At 41.1% G+C, this 17,045-nt stretch overlaps 1 protein-coding gene across 3 annotated transcripts in view; it reads right to left on the reverse strand.

The window, feature by feature from the left end:
• Positions 1–17,045, reverse strand: part of UBE4B (ubiquitination factor E4B) — a 133,978-nt gene that overhangs the window by 76,743 nt on the left and 40,190 nt on the right. For all 3 annotated transcript variants that reach the window (XM_004425560.3, XM_087446842.1, XM_004425562.3), the window contains exon 2: positions 12,869–13,055. In XM_004425560.3, the coding sequence (XP_004425617.1) occupies positions 12,869–13,055 (187 nt within the window). The remainder of the gene's footprint in view (positions 1–12,868; positions 13,056–17,045) is intronic.

A 17,045-nucleotide genomic window follows, 5' to 3' on the forward strand; every position in this document is an offset into this window, starting at 1 on the left:
TATTTGGCCAATAACAAACCTTATCCCTCAATGCAACTTAAAATGAACATATTCTATTCCATAAAGCAGATTGACATATCTGATCAGCACCTAACTTCCTGGTGAAAACGTTTTGTTCTTGTGAAGAAACACAAATAAAATGAAATTTCAAATCTGTAAAGAAAAATAGTAGTATCTAAAATATTGGGACAAGAAAACCAACAACTCAAATTAGAAAACTGCTTTCATCTTCATATTTATGAGACACAGTATTCCTTTCCTTAGTGTCAAAAGGAGGAATCATACAAAGAATCATACATTTGGAGTCAAAAGATCATGACTGCTCCTTGGAGAAATGACTGATTCTAGGGCTGGGGCAGGGAAAACACAAGATGAGCCTGGACCATCTTATAGTGTCAGAAAGACAGAGCCCAAAAAGATAAAAGGATGGGCATGTCACACATGGAGTCAATCTGGAAAATCTCCCAATGGTCAGAGCTGGAACAATTCGTATAAAATAAATAATACAAAAATAAATACAGTAATGTGGATTAGAGCTCCAAGTATAAAATAAATATACGTGAGTTCATACTGATATAAGCAAGGATTAAATAAACAACCAGGGAGAAGGGACAAATGCTCCTTACAGAAGAATTCTAAATACTATATGCAGATACTCCTTCCTCCAGGAGGTAAAGCTTAATTCCCACTGCTTGAGGACAGGCTGGACTAGAAACTCCAAAGAATTGAGTCTGGGAAAGGAAAAATCCTACCTTCACTGTGGAGAGACCTGGTGAGCACCAGCTGAACCATGTGGTGAAGGTTAACATCACCAGGGATGTTGCGTGGGCACTGTGCACCCTGCAATGATGTGATGAGAAGGGCACTTCACCTGTGTGATAGTCTTCCCCCAAACCCAAAACCTCAGTCTAATCGTGAGGAAAACACCAGACAAAGCCAAATTAAGGGACATTCTACAAAGTACTCTTCAAAACTGTCAAGATAATGAAAAATACAGAAAGACTAAGAAACTGTCACAGATCAAAGAAGACTAAGGAGACTCGTGTTCAGTTAACGGTAACACGCCAAGGTTAATTTCTCAGTTTTCACAAATGTACTAGATATTAACATTAGAGGAAACTGGGTGAAGGACATATGGGAATTCTCTATACTATCTTTGCAACTTTTCTATAAATCTAAAGAATAATTTTATAATAATAATTATTGGAATAACCAAATAATAATTTTTGGAATAACCAAAATAAACGTTTATTTTACAAAAAGTCTAGGACTGGAACCCTGATTCCATGAATTCTAGTTACGTGACTTTGAGCAAATCACTTTATTAATATTTTCACTTATAAACTGATAGTATTGTATCTGTGCAGCCTACGTCATAGTCCTGTTGTGAAGTTCCAATGAAATAACAAATGCGAACGTGTTTATAAACTAAACAGACATACCTCTACGCATCAGACAAGAATGGAATGAGAAGCAAGGGCAAACCCCCGAGTTTAAAGAATAAGTTAGTCTTTGTTAACTCAATACTTGCTCTGGTCTAGTCCATTTTCAGCATGTCTCAGTACTACATAAGAGACAGAGGCACACTTATTCCATCAGTCTTCAATGACTTTTATCCCCAACCCATCAGTTCATAATTGCACAAAGTATAATTCCTGCTGATCCACTAATGCTTCTATACTTACAATAACACTTGTTTAACAATTTCAAAATGAACAAACAATTGTAAATTACAGTCTACCTAACCCTTGTGGTTTAAAAAGAATATATGCATATAACTTGATTTTGAGTTCCCTGAAAACAGTCACCACACCTCAATACCTTTCACGGTAGGTATTTAATAAATATTCACTGAATATAACAGGGCTTTTGAGGCTGCTTTCCAAATCTGTGGTTGCAGCTTCATACAGGAAGGGTACTATGAGTGAACTAGGTAACTTGTTAGGTCATTTAAGTTCTGAGTGCCTCCGTTTCTCTATCTGTAGAATGATGCGACTGAAGGAGAAAATCTCCGGCCCTTTCCAGTTTTATTAAAGTTAGAAATTATGTATTCAGTTGAAAAAATGCTGCATAGTTGACAATAACAAATCAAAATACTGTATTATGCATCCCCCTCCTAAAACATATACAAATTTTAGAAACAAAAGAAGAAACCAAACAACCGCAACACTGCTTGGTTGACACTTTCTGGGGGCTTTATGAAGGCTCTTCTCAGGTCACTGTTGAGCTGGTTTCTTTCCTCTACCATGTTCAGTCACCTGATTTAAAACAATTGCTCATAATCAAGAGGCCTGGGGTGATAGAGGCAAAAATGTATTTTATATCTTTCTTTTTAGGATCATAAAATCTCGTGTCACTGGGAGAGACAGAAGGGAACAGAGAGGTTCTGTTGAGTTAAGGAAAGGGATGAAGGAGGCAGCAGGGAAACGGTGTGGCTCAAGAGTCCACTTCAAGTGCTGAATCCTGCCCAATTGGAAGGACATTCACTTGCTGGAGGCTGGTTAGGGCTCAATATTAAAGACTCTTAAAGTGTGAACATTCAACTCGAAGCATCAAAGGTGACAGACCCTTCTGCATCCAAAGATTTCAAAACCTTAATTTTTCTTAAACACACTTCCTTACACTCCAATTGGGAGACCAGAGGCAGACGGCAGGAAAAACTCCCAGCATATTCCCACATCATTGCATAGAACGACTTTCTGGATACCTACTGTGAGCTCACCAGATAAAAGAGAAATACAAGACAGCTTTATTCAGAGTTTCAATCTAGTTAGGAAAACAAGATAAATGCACACAAAACTAAGAATGGTTTGTGTGGCACAATCTCGAAGGGTTATAAGCATCCTGGGTCGAGCACGAAGACTGGGATGGGACCAGAGAACGTGCTCTGAAAATCAGGACGAGGAGTTACATGAAGAGGGGGGAGGGAGCCTGATCACAGAGCACCCTGAAAGCTCTTGCACTAGATTATAGTTGGAAATAAGGAGACAAAGAAGGCTTTTGAGCAGGTGGCATATCTTATCTCTCCCATTAAGCCATCAATTCCCTAAGGGACACGCGCTACATTTTATGGAAACCACTCTCACACACAATATTTACTCCTGTGCCTTCCCTAGACTTGGAAGCATGACCTAGGGAATGAAAGCAGTGCTGTCGTAAAGGTCATGTCCCACTGTACAGGCAGAGTGCTAGCGAGTAGTGTGGAGTCAGATGCACCAGAGGTTGAAGGACTAAATGGGAAGAGAGGGAGAGAAGGAAGGGATCAACCCCATGTCAAAACAGAAAGCTAATTCCCAGAGCTACACACATCTCACTAATAAGACGTCAGCACTTTTTCCAGATTCAGAAAGTAACTAGCATGACCCTAGAATAATGCTATATTCCATTATAATAAATGAGCCCATTAAAATAAAAACACATATAAAACATCTCCCCCTTGGGTGGCCAAAAGGCCACTCCAGTGAGACGAAGTAACCAAGCCAGCACAGGATACACCTGTTACAACTCAGAGAACTAAAACGTACAAGCTAAAAGTATAGGATTTCAACCACGCCTGGGAGCCTCCTGAGCCCAGGTGCCTTTTAGGGGTCCCGCTGCAGCCCTCCGGCCTTGGGGCTTCTGCCTGAGCCTCTGCCTCCAGTCAGCCTCTTAATCACTCTCAAAACCTCTCCCTCTCCCAAGCTGTAGACCCAATGGAAACAAGAGGGCTTTCTGAAGAAAAACAAAAGGGTTTTAACACAAGATTAGTAACCAATGATAGGACAAGGTTATAATTTTATTGTCATTCCTGATAGCATTCTAGCCAAAGAAAATTTACTATAAAAGAATGATTTTGATTTTGTTGAAACTCCTACAAATGTACTACCACACAATAATGATGTTCATTATCAAAACTGGAGAAGGAAATTAAGGGGAAATTAAAGATGAATCCTCCACCCCAGGCCTTGCAAATCATCACCGAGCCCATTTTTGCCCCAGGACCTTTGCATCTGTTGTCTCTTCTGTCTGGAAAGATCACCCCATGGATACCCACTTGGTTTGCTCCCTAGCTTCATTCAGGCCTCTGTAAAATGTCACCTTCTTAATGAGGCCTCCTGTCAACTACCTTATTTAAAACAGCAATGCCTCCTTCTTCCCAGCAGTACTTACTCCAACGTAATTCTCTATTTTTCTCCCCAGCAATTATCACCTCCTGACAGATTTTATGGTTTTTTAAAACCATTTTTCCTTTCTCTCACTAGACTAAAAGCAATGTGGCCTAGAACAAAACCTAACAAACATACGGGAGGATTTAAATAAACACGTATTAAATGAAGGCTGCATGAATTTACAGTGTTCAGTGGATCACTGGTAACAACCAACATAAACTAAAATGTAAAACAGATAATAAAACAAATCAAGCAAATTTGGAAAGATAAGAATAACAACTGTAATGGGATAGGGAAGGATGTTCCCTATTTTCAAAAGTAATAATCCCCTTTTTTTTTATTTATTTTTTTATTTTTTTAAAAGATTTTATTTATTTATTTTCCCCCCAAAGCCCCAGTAGATTGTTGTATGTCATAGCTGCACATCCTTCTAGTTGCTGTATGTGGGACGCGGCCTCAGCATGGCCGGAGAAGCGGTGCGTCGGTGCGCGCCCGGGATCCGAACCCGGGCCGCCAGCAGCAGAGCGCACGCACTTAACCGCTAAGCCACGGGGCCGGCCCCCCTTTTTTTTTTAAAGGCAGGATTTTCAATCAGATAAATACTTGTGTGAAAATTCTCTCAAAAAAATTACCACCATAGCTGTGAGCCTGAGGCAGGGACTATTTGTAGCCCTGCATCAGGTACAGCGCTCCTGCACGGAGAACTCATCACAAGTCTACCTCCTCCTGCTAGACGGCAAGCCCCTCGAGGCCTCTCACTGAGACTTGCTCATCTTTGCATCCCTAGTTCCTAATACAGTGCCTGGTAAACAGAAGGCATTAAACAAGTGTCCAAATGCATGAATGGAAGCAGGATAAGACCACTTGCAAACATAATATTAAAGAAGAGTTTAGGTTAAACTCCTACTAAGTATATTAAAGACTAATAGTCAGACAGAGGAAACAGATTCCGTGTTTCTAACCTGGACCCCAGTACTCCCCAGAGACAGAAAAAATCACTTGCCTTCTTACTCGTTCCAAACAGGCCCTGTTGTTCATTTTTGTTCCCAGAGCAGAGGTTATTATCCATAGATGGAGATAGATCTCAGGGGGTAGAAATTACAGTAGCTATCTGACTAGCGGCTAGATCTTTTACTTAAAGTGTTTAATAAAGAAGCGCATAAGTTACTTTATCAAAATCTTCAAAAATATTTTGATAACTATATTTCTATATCATTGTAATAATTTGTAATCCTGTATGTTTTATTCTATGCATTTAAAAATACATTTTGAGGGGCCAGCCCCGTGGCTTAGCAGTTGGGTGTGCGTGCTCCGCTACTGGCGGCCCGGGTTCGGATCCCGGGCACGCACCGATGCACCGCTTGTCCGGCCATGCTGAGGCCATGTCCCACATACAGCAACTAGAAGGATGTGCAACTATGACATACAACTATCTACTGGGGCTTTGGGGAGAAAAAGGGAAAAAAAAAAGGAGGATGATTGGCAATAGACGTTAGCTCAGGGCCAGTCTTCCTCAGCAAAAAGAGGAGGATTGGCATGGATGTTAGCTCAGGGTTGATCTTCCTCATATACACACACAAAATAAAATAAATAAAATAAAAATAAAAATACATTTTGAGAAGCTGAGCAAAGGCTTCACCAGTTTGCCCAAGGGACTCATGGAATGACAGCAGTTAAGAACTCCGGTTCTAGAGGACAGCAAAGGCAAGGAGAGAACTTGCTCCACCTAACAATTGTGTCAAGATGAAACTGGTTGATAAAGATGTGTCAGAGGACGTCTTTGAAGAGGTCACAATAGCCAGGAGGGGTGAGGCTTTAGTTGGATATATTCAAGATGCCAGACGGGTAAACATCAGAGGCAACAGAGGGAAGATAACCATAATTCCAAAACGAGACTGTGGAATAAAATCATTCAAGAGTGTTAAGAATTTCTGAAGACTAAGCAATCACAAAATGATCTAAAGATGGGGGAAGGCACTAAGACCAGTGGGTCCTCCCAGGAATTTAATAAGCACAGATTTTTTTAAAGGAAATGAAAGAACACATTCTCCCCTAGTGGATTGTAAACTCTTTCAGGAAAGAAACTGAGTCTCACTCATCTTTGCATGCCCATGACCTAGTACTGTGTTTGACCTGCACTAAGCCCTAAATAAATGCTGGATGAACTGAAATATAAAAATAACATCATCAATGATGACTGTAAAAAAGTGGCAATCACCTGTAAGAAAAATACTACCCATATTTATAAAGTTTTAAAAAAGGCTCAAGCAATGTCATATTAACAATGCAGTAAAAAAATTAAGAAACGTCTAAGAATGATGAATGCAAAATTCAGAACAGCAGTGACCTGCTGGTGGGAGGAGGGGTGTGGAGAGCCAGAGATTCCATCAGGGGGTTCACAGGCATTACTATGCCTCATGTATGTTGTCACATATGTCCGGAATATTTTGTAATAACTTGTTTATGTAATTTTAGAAGAAAATGAATAGGCTTAGGGACTTTTAAAATTCTGCTCAGAGCACCAGGAAAAGCAGAGACAGACCTGCTGGTCATGGTGAAAGAGTAATGGCAGCAAACGTTCTCTAAATAGAACTCAAGTCTTTTTTTTGTGTGTGTGAGGAAGATCAGCCCTGAGCTAACATCCATGCTAATCCTCCTCTTTTGGCAGAGGAAGACCGGCTCTGAGCTAACATCTATTGCCAATCCTCCTCCTGTTTTTTCCCCAAAGCCCCAGTAGATAGTTGTATGTCACAGTTGCACATCCTTTTAGTTGCTGTATGTGGGACACGGCCTGAGCATGACCGGAGAAGCGGTGTGTTGGTGCGCGCCCGGGATCCGAACCCAGGCCGCCAGTAGCGGAGCGCACGCACTTAACCACTAAGCCACGGGGCCAGCCCTCAAGTCTTATTTTGCTTTTAACGTTTCTAACAAAAAAAATTTTTTCATTCATTTAGTCATTTAACTAGTGGCATTTACAGAGTACCTACTATGTGCTAACACGGGTCTGGGGACAAGGGAATGAACAACAATGACAAGGTCCTTGCCCTAACCTTATGTTCTAAAGGGAGTAGGTGACAGAGATGAAAAAAACAGGTACATAAATGATATTCCTACTGGGAAGCAGGGTCTTTGCAGGTATAATCAAGTTAAGATGAGGTCATACTGGATTAGAGTGGTCCCTAATCCAATAACTGCTGTCCTTATAAGGAGTGGGAATCTTGGACACAGAAACACACAAAAGGGATGGTCATGAGAAGATGGAAGCAGAGATTGGAGGATGCTGTCACAAGCAAAGAAACACCAAGGACTGCCAGCAACCAAGAGAAGGAAGGGGCAAGGATTCTTTCTTAGAGCCTTCAGAGGGAGTATGGCCCTGCTGACACTTCACTTTGGACTTTTGGCCTACAGAACTGTAAGAGAATATTTCTGTTGTTTTAAGCCATCAAGCTTGTGACACTTTGTTATGGTAGTCCTAGCAAACTAATACAGAAGCAGATGGCATGGCAAGAAGCTGGGACTACAATGGGAGAAGCCACCTGCAGGACTCATTACAGCTTCCCAACCCTTGCTCAGTTACTTGCAACTGAAAGCCTCTCAACTAAGAAGGCTGCCAAGTGACTACCAGGTCACTCCTGGATGAGGAACTCCTTACCACGCAAGGGAGGCAGCCCACCCAGTGTCTGTCTCTGTTAGAAAGCACTTCTCGACCTGGAACAGAAGTCTCCTTTACATTCAGTGGTTAATAAATCTACCCACTGGCCCTACGTCTGCCATCTAGGACCACAGAAAACAAGCACAAACCATCACCTTCCTCGTGGCAACTTTTCACACTTTTTTAATGGAAAGCCATGACATCCTCTTGAGATTTCTTTTCTTTAGGATACACATGCCTATGTTGTTTTGGCCATTTTCTCCTGAGATTCATTTATTACTTCAACAGATCTTTACTCAGTGCCTACCATGTGCCAGGTATATTTAAGGCACTGGGAATACAGCAGTGAATAATAGGGACATGAGTCCCTGCCCCATGGATCTTACCCTCCATTAGCGGAAGCTGAGAAAGCAGGATATACAAGTAATACACATGCTACGTCAGATGGCGATAAGAGCTGGAAGAAAAAGTATCTATCTCAGATAGAGGTTGCACTTTTAGACAGGGTGGCCAAAGAAGGTCTTATTGAGAAAGTGACACTTGAATAAACATCTGAAGAGCTGAGCAAAAAAGCCATGTGGATTTTAGGGCATGAGCATTCTCGGCAAAGAAACAGCAAACATAAAAGCCCAAATAGGAATCATGCCTGCAATGTTCCAGGCACAGCAGGGAAGCCAGTATGGCTGGAGCAGAGGGGTAAGGAAAAGAGCAGTGAGACAGGAGGTCAGAGCCGCAGTGGGGCAGGTCACACGTGGGCCTGGGTCATGGTGAGGACTTTGACTTTCACTCCGAGTCGGGCAGGGAGCCCATGGAGGGAGCCACTGGAGGGAGCCAATGGAAAACTGACATGACTTGTCTTATGAGGGGTTTTTCTGTTTTGTTTAAACTTGTTTATTTAATAAATTCATGAAAATGTGTTTATTCAACCTTCCAAGAGCATGGCTAATGATATCTACCTATTTGTGATTATGAATAACGGTGATTATGTGAAAAACATAATCAGGACTTCACAGCATAGAGGTGCACTGCCAAGAACTAACCATTTAGATTGCCCAAGTCCTTCTGTTAGTTTGTGATAGCAACATAGTGAGCTTGCTATAAAGAATAATGCTGCTGTTATACGATGTTGTTCTTATGCTTTAGTGGGATCCGTCTGGCTCTACACTGAGAACAGAATGAAGTGAAGCAAGGGCAGACATGGAGAGACCAGTTAGAAGGCCAGTCCGATAATTCAGGCAAAATCCGCTGATGCTTTGGACCTGGGTGGTAGCAGGAGAGGTGGTAAGAATCTGGTCTGGTTCTATTTTGCTGATGGACCTAGAGCAAGGGCTAGCAAGCAACAGTCCACAGGCTATATCTGACCCACTGCCTGTTTTTGTAAATAAAGTTTTATTGGAACACAGCCATGCTCATTTGTTTACATATTGTCTACAGTTGCTTTTGTGCCACAGGGGCAGAGAAGAATAGCTGTGGCAGAGACCGTACAGCCTTCAAAGCCAAAAATATTTACTAACTGGCCCTTTACAGAGTTTGCTAACCTCTGATCTAGAGGATGAGGTACAGAGAAGACATAATGTTTTAGGTTTAAGTAATCAGAAAAAATGAGTTGTCATTTATTGAGACAGGGTCCTAGGAGAAGAAAGATGTGAGGAAATATCGGGAGCTGAGCTGATTTTGGACATGTTAACTCAGAGACGCTCATTAGATGCTGTACAACTCTGAGGTTCAAGGAACAGGGCTGAGCGGGAGATATAAACTTAGGAGTCATCAGATTAGAGACAGTAGTTAAAGCCAGATACACTCAATAGGAGAATAAACCTAGATGGAGAGGATGAGAGGTTAAATGAGCCCTGGCACTCTAACATTCAGAAGTCAGGGAAATGAGAAAGACCCATACAGAGAACTAATAAGGAACAGACGGAGATAGGATGAAAACCAGGGGAGCGTGATGTTCTGGAAGGCAAAAGAAGAAAGTGTTTCAAGGAGAAGAGGGTGAAAGCCACATCAAATGAAGCAGATTGGTCAGATCAGACGGTGACTCAGAGCAGACCACAAGAGGCCTCACCTGACTGGAGCTGATTCAGCAGAGGGTGCAAGGATAGAAGGAGACTGAGGACAGGCAACTCATTCCAGAAGTTTTGCTGTGATGGAATGCAGAGATGTGGGGTAGAAGCTGGCAGGGGAAAATGAGATCGAGAGAGTTCCTTTTTATTTATTCCCATGATGGGAGAAGGAACGGTATGTATAATGGCTGGTAAAAAAATAAGTTTTTGGGCCCAGCCCCGTGGCTGAGTGGTTCAAGTTCTGTCCACTCCGCTTCAGTGGCCCAGGTTCGCGGGTTCGGATCCTGGGCTTGCACCTACTCCACTCACCAGCCACGCTGTGGTGGTATCCCACATAAAAAACAGAGGAAGACTGGCACAGATGTTAGCTCAGGGCTAATCTTCTTCAAGCAAAAAAAAGGAGGACTGGCAACAGATGTTAGCTCTGGGAGAATCTTCCTCAGCAAAAAAATAATAATAAGTTTTCCACTTGAGATGGAAAAGCTGATGAAGCAGGAAAGAGACGGGAACCGCTGAAGCAAAGGCTCTGAGTAGGTGAGAGGAGACGGGATCTAGGGCTTAGACTTTGATAAGGGCAGGGACAGTTCAAGCATCACAAGAACTGGCCACGCATACAGGGAGGTAGGTAGGTGGATGCAATGGTGGGAGCTTACGGAGGTTCCCTTCTGCCTGCATCTGTTTTCTCCATGAAACAGAAGGCAGGCCATGAGCTGAGAGTGTGCATGGAGAACGAGGAGTTGCAGACTAGAGGAGAAGGTATGAAACAGATTAGCAGAGGGGGAGAGTGAACCGGGAAATATGGTATAATTTCTGACAGTATTAAGAGTCCACCTGAGTCTGCGATCATGAACCTGAAACAAGACAGGTAAGCATGGTTCTGGGTTTTTCTCTAGCCTTGTTCCACTGCATTAGACAGAGAGTAGGCAGGGAATAGGATTTAAGACCAGGATCATGGTTTAACCAAGCAAATAAGACAAAGTGAAAGAGAAGTGAGAGAAGGGAGTGACAATAATGACTGACTGTGGAGTTTAAGCAGGGTGAGGGGGGAAATGAGGACACAGAGGGAGGAAGGAGTAAAGAAAGTGAAAAAGTGATGGAATCAATGGATTGTAGCCCCCAGTGAACCTGAAGGATTACTGGATTTGGGCACAGAGAGGGTGAGCTAGAAAGCTGAAGGTGGTGGTTAGAAAGCCATTGAGATTGAAAGGTCTAGAGTGTGACCATGACAGTGAGTGGCTGAAGTCAGGTGGAAGACAAGGAGGAAGGAAAGGAGCTCAAGAAACTGAGAGGTCAGAGTCCTGGAAGGGTCATCTCTGTGGCTACTGAGATCGTCCTAAACTAAGACAGAAATGGTGTTGGAGAGAGAGACAGTGGACAGAATGAGGCAGGGTGAGCGGGTTCAGAGGACAGCTGCTACAAGGAAGGGGAGCAGGGAGAAAATCCATGTGTTCTTGTGGAGGAGGAAGGATGGTGTCGAAGAGGAAAAGAGAGCAACAGAGGAAGAGCACAAATTCAATATGAGCACTAAGGGGAAGGGACCTTCACAGAGCAGGATTTTGCTGCTGACTGACCACGAGGATTTCAGATCTGGGGAGGGGTGGAGGTGGGGTCAGAAAGTTAAAGGTAACAGGCCACATAGAGATTAGAGACTGAGGATAAGGGATGAGGACCTGGGAGACCTGGTGGCTGACATAAGCAGGGATAAGGGGCATGCTGAGATTATTCCTGGTGGTCTCAAAGAGACACCGTGCTGCAACCAGGAGTGTTGAAGGGCTTGCCAGGAGCATGCAGAGCGCCGGGTGTCCTGCTGACCTGTGCTGATGCAGTGAGATTTTAAGCCCCTCCCCAACCCACTAGCTCTCTCCTGGACAATTTCCAGCATTCCAGCTGGGGCCTGATCATGGTGAGACAAGTAGCACTGTCTCCAAGGAAAAGGTAAAAACAATTAGAATCCTGAACTCTTCCCCGACCAGAAGATCATCACAGCTTCTCAAAGAAGGTGTACAGAGAAGATATTTCAGGCAAGGCATTGTTTATTACTAACTTGATGTTTTGGCCAGAACCTCTCTCACTTTTATAATTAACAGAATTATGTATAAACATTTATGTTTACATGGGGAGGAGTCGACAGTGATGCCTAAAGAGAGTTATAGTAACAGAAACAGCAAATACTTTTAATTGACAAGTTATCCTAGATCAAAAAGATAGATTATCTGGAAGGCGACTAAGGGAGACTGCATTAAATGACTACAAAACTAACAATCATATATTAAATTATTAGATGATGATCAACATAGGTCTCCTAATACCTGCTTTTTCATAATTAGAATCTTAAGTAATTATAATAATAAGGATAATGATTATTATGTTTGATAGAAAAGTTCACTTACAGGAAGGACAGATTTTTTCAAATATAGTTTGAGTCAATATCGTTTCCCAACAAAAATAGCCCTGGATATCAACCATGAGCTCATTAATTATAAAGAAATAAACCTTTACAATAGCTAACAATTGTCAATGAGACAGTTATAAAACATCACATCAGGTGAACTTTTATATCCTGAAAATATAAAGCAAGAGTTAGATACCAATGTAGAATGAAGATAAGGAAATCCATAATTAGAGGCTTGTTATTTTGACCATTGTTTCAATCTTGCATTTTCAGATTATTTTATCTTAAAAGAAAAGTATCAACCAAACTCAAAAAATCAACAGAACCAAATTTAGTCTTAATCACCTTACTATCAGAGATAAGACCTGACTCTGTTTGAAAAAAAGGACAAAAGTTATACAAAGGAAAACAATTAGTTTTAACAGATTATTATCATAATGAATAGACATTAACAAAACATACTGTAATCATCTTAGTATTTACCGCTTGCAGGATTTTTAAAAGTTGCTTTCCAATTCATTTTATCCTGTTGTGGAAACAACACAACTGTAAGTTTAACAGAAAGCTATGATTGGAATTATAAACGCATCCCAGGTATGAAGGTAAGGCTTACCTGATGCACCTATTGGGGAGGTAGCTGGGGTCATGTTGTGGACATTGAGACCAAGACTCTGGGAGGGGCCTGGGGCTGATGCTGCTATAGGAGGCCCCGGAGGGTTCTCCCTCTGGGGAGAGGTGAGTGGGGTGGTCGGCTGGGAGGTCTGTCCACCAGCAAGTCGTGCAAGGCGCCTCCGTCGGATCTACAACATGAGGGGAAAAGGACATTCTATAACTAAACAGAAGAAACAATTCTGCCTGAGAATAACGATAACATTATCAATGACCATCAATAACCACACTAGAGCTTAACAACTAAATCTGCCTGGAGAAAAAGAACTCATTTGAGACAAGTAATAACTCAGTGTACCAGTATTTTTACAAGTACCACCTCACACTTTAAAAACCGCATCTTAATTGCCTTATCATCTCTGTTTATCACACCTCCTTGACTGATACTATGAATTTACAAGAAGCATACTACACTTTTAAACACACCAAAGCTTGTTATTATTTTAATAAAACTACATAACTTGGTCATTTTAAATAGGTGAAAATTTAAAATAAATATCCAATTTAATTCACTAAAACAATGAGAGAAAGTAAAAGTTACACTAAGACAAATTTTGCTATCACTTTCAAGAGCAACAAGATTAGGTTTTTCTTACTTAATTTCAATAAAAATATAACCTCAAACTTTTTCCTTATAATTAATACCCCAGAGTTATCAAACGATTACAAATATCTACCACACAATCCCAGTGGATCACAGAACTGTTTTTCCCACATTTTGATAGCCATTAATTCATAACCAGTCAATAAACTCTCATTGACCACCTGCTGTCCCAGGCAGTGAGGATACAGAACAATTATGATAAGGCTTCTGGTTCTAAGTTGGCATCAAAGAAGCAAACCAACTTGGTTGCTCACACTCTCCATTATGAATAAGGAAGATGAAAAAGTTAAATTACAACAAATGCTAATGGGAATGGACCACATCTGAACTAAGAATCTGTCGTTCTAACATTGTAGAAAACCTCCTCCTTTTATTGTTCAGACAGCAAATACATCCTGATTCTTGACCCCAAAGTTCAGAAGCCCCTCCTTGTGGCGCTGCTGCAAATACATCTATCAATGAACTTACACAAAATCCTTAAGCTGTTTGGTTGTTCATCTATCTACTTAACTTGATTAAATCTCTTGACAGAAAGGATTAGGACTTATTTTTTTTTCCTTTTTTTTTTATTGATGTTTTAATGGTTTTTAACATTGTGAAATTTTGGGTTGTGCATTTTTGTTTGTCCATCACCATATATATGACTCCCTTCACCCCTTGTGCCCACCCCCCACCCCCAATGCCCCTGGTAAGCACAGTACAGTTTTCTCTGTCCATGTGTTGGTTTATATTCCACATATGAGTGAGATCATACAGTGTTTGTCTTTCTCTTTCTGGCTTATTTCACTTAACATAATACGTTCCAGGCCCATCCAGGTTGTTGCAAATGGCACGATTTTGTCTTTTTTTATGGCTGAGTAGTATTCCATTGTGTGTGTGTGTGTGTGTGTGTGTGTACATACATATATATATATATATATATATACCACATTTTCTTAATCCAGTCATCAATCAAGGGACACTTAGGTTGCTTCCACTTCTTGGCTATGGTGAATAATGCTGCAATGAACATAGGGGTGCATAAGCCTCTTTGGATTGTTGATTTCAGGTTCGTTGGATAGATTCCGAGTAATGGGATGGCTGGGTCGTAGGGCATCTCTATTTTTAAGTCTTTGAGGAATCTCCATACCGTTTTCCATAGAGGCTGCACCAGTTTGCATTCCCACCAGCTGTGTATGAGGGTTCCTGTTTCTCCACATCCTCTCCAACACTTGTCGTTTTTTGTCTTGGTGATTATAGCCATTCTAACGGGCGTGAGGTGGTATCTTAGTGTTGTTTTGATTTGCATTTCCCTGATGATTAGTGATGTTGAACATCTTTTCATGTGTCTATTGGCCATCTGTATATCTGTATATCTTCTTTGGAGAAGTGTCTGTTCATTTCCTCTGCCCATTTTTTGAACGGGTTGTTTGTTTTTTTGTTGTTCAGTTGTGTGAGTTCTTTATATATTATGGAGATCAACCCCTTGTCAGATGTATGTTTTGCAGATATTCTCTCCCAGCTGGTGGGTTGTCTGTTCATCTTGATTCTGGTTTCGTTTGTCTTATAGAAGCTCTTTAATCTGATAAAGTCCCACTTGTTTATTTTTTCTTTAGTTTCCCTAGTCCGGGTAGGCATGTCATCCAAAAAGATTCCTTTATGACCAATGTCAAATAGTGTGTTGCCTATATTTTCTTCTATGAGTTTTATAGTTTCAGGTCTCACCTTCAGGTCTTTGATCCATTTTGAGTTAATTTTTGTGAATGGCAATAGCAGATGGTCCACTTTCATTCTTTTGCATGTGGCTGTCCAGTTTTCCCAACACCATTTATTGAAGAGACTTTCCTTTCTCCATTGTATGTTCTTAACACCTTTGTCGAAAATTAGCTGTCCGTATATGTGGGGTTTTATTTCTGGGCTTTCAATTCTGTCCCATTGATTTGTGTGTCTGTTCTTGTACCAGTACCATGCTGTTTTGATTACTATTGCTTTGTAGTATTTTTTTTTTAATTTTTTGTTTATTGCAGTAACATTGATTTATAACATTGTAAAAATTTCAGGTGTACATCATTGTACTTCTATTTCTGCATAGATTACATCATGTTCACCACCAAAATACTAATTACAACCCATCACCACACACACGTACCGAATTATCCCTTTCACCCTCCTCCCTCCCCCCTTCCCCTCTGGTAACCACCAATCCAATCTCTGTCCCTATGTGTTTGTTTATTGTTGTTATTATCTACTACTTAATGAAGGAAATCATATGGTATTGGACCTTCTCCCTCTGACTTATTTCACTTTGCATTATACCCTCAATGTCCATCCATGTTGTCACAAATGCCTGGATTTCATCGTTTCTTATGGCTGAGTAGTATTCCATTGTGTATATATACCACATCTTCTTTATCCATTCGTCCCTTGATGGGCACTTAGGTTGCTTCCAAGTCTTGGGTATTGTGAATAGCGCTGCAATGAACACAGGGGTGCATGTTCCTTTACAAATTGGTGTTTTCAAGTTCTTTGGATAAATACCCAACAGTGGAATAGCTGGATCATATGGTAGTTCTATCCTTGATTTTTTGAGGAATCTCCATACTGTTTTCCATAGTGACTGTACCAGTTTGCACTCCCACCAGCAGTGTATGAGAGTTCCCTTCTCTCCACATCCTCTCCAACACATGTTGTTTCCTGTCTTGTTAATTATAGCCATTCTGACGGGCGTGAGGTGGTATCTCATTGTAGTTTTGATTTGCATTTCCCTGATAGTTAGTGATGTTGAACATCTTTTCATGTGTCTGTTGGCCATCTGTATATCTTCTTCTTTTTTTTTTTTAAGATTTTATTTATTTATTTATTTTCCCCCCAAAGCTCCACTGGATAGTTGTATGTCATAGCTGCACATCCTTCTAGTTGCTGTATGTGGGATGCGGCCTCAGTATGGCTGGAGAAGCGGTGTGTTGGTGCACGCCCGGGATCTGAACCCGGGCCGCCAGCATCGGAGAGCGCGCACTTAACCTCTAAGCCACAGGGCCGGCCCCCATCTGTATATCTTCTTTGGAGAAATGTTTGTTCAGGTCTTTTGCCCATTTTTTAATTGGGTTGGTAGTTTTTTTGTTGGCGAGATGCATGAGTTCTTTATATATTTTGGAGATTAAGCCCTTACCAGAAGTATGGTTTGCAAATATCTTCTCCCAATTGTTAGGTTGTCTTTTCGTTTTGTTGATGGTTTCCTTTGCTGTACAGAAGCTTTTTAGTTTGATGTAGTCCCATTTGTTTATTTTTTCTATTGTTTCTCTTGCCCGGTCAGACGTGGTGTTTGAAAAGATGTTGCTAAGACCGACGTCGAAGAGCGTACTGCCTATGTTTTCTTCTAGAAGTTTCACAGTTTCAGGTCTTACATTCAAGTCTTTAATCCATTTGGAGTTAATTTTTGTGTATGGTGTAAGGTAAGGGTCTACTTTCATTTTTTTGCATATGGCTATCCAGTTTTCCCAACATCATTTGTTGAAGAGACTTTCTTTTCCCCGTTGTA

The sequence above is a fragment of the Ceratotherium simum genome, chromosome 22, assembly GCF_057802395.1.
Source record: "Ceratotherium simum simum isolate JZ-2026a chromosome 22, ASM5780239v1, whole genome shotgun sequence".
Taxonomy (NCBI): domain Eukaryota; kingdom Metazoa; phylum Chordata; class Mammalia; order Perissodactyla; family Rhinocerotidae; genus Ceratotherium; species Ceratotherium simum.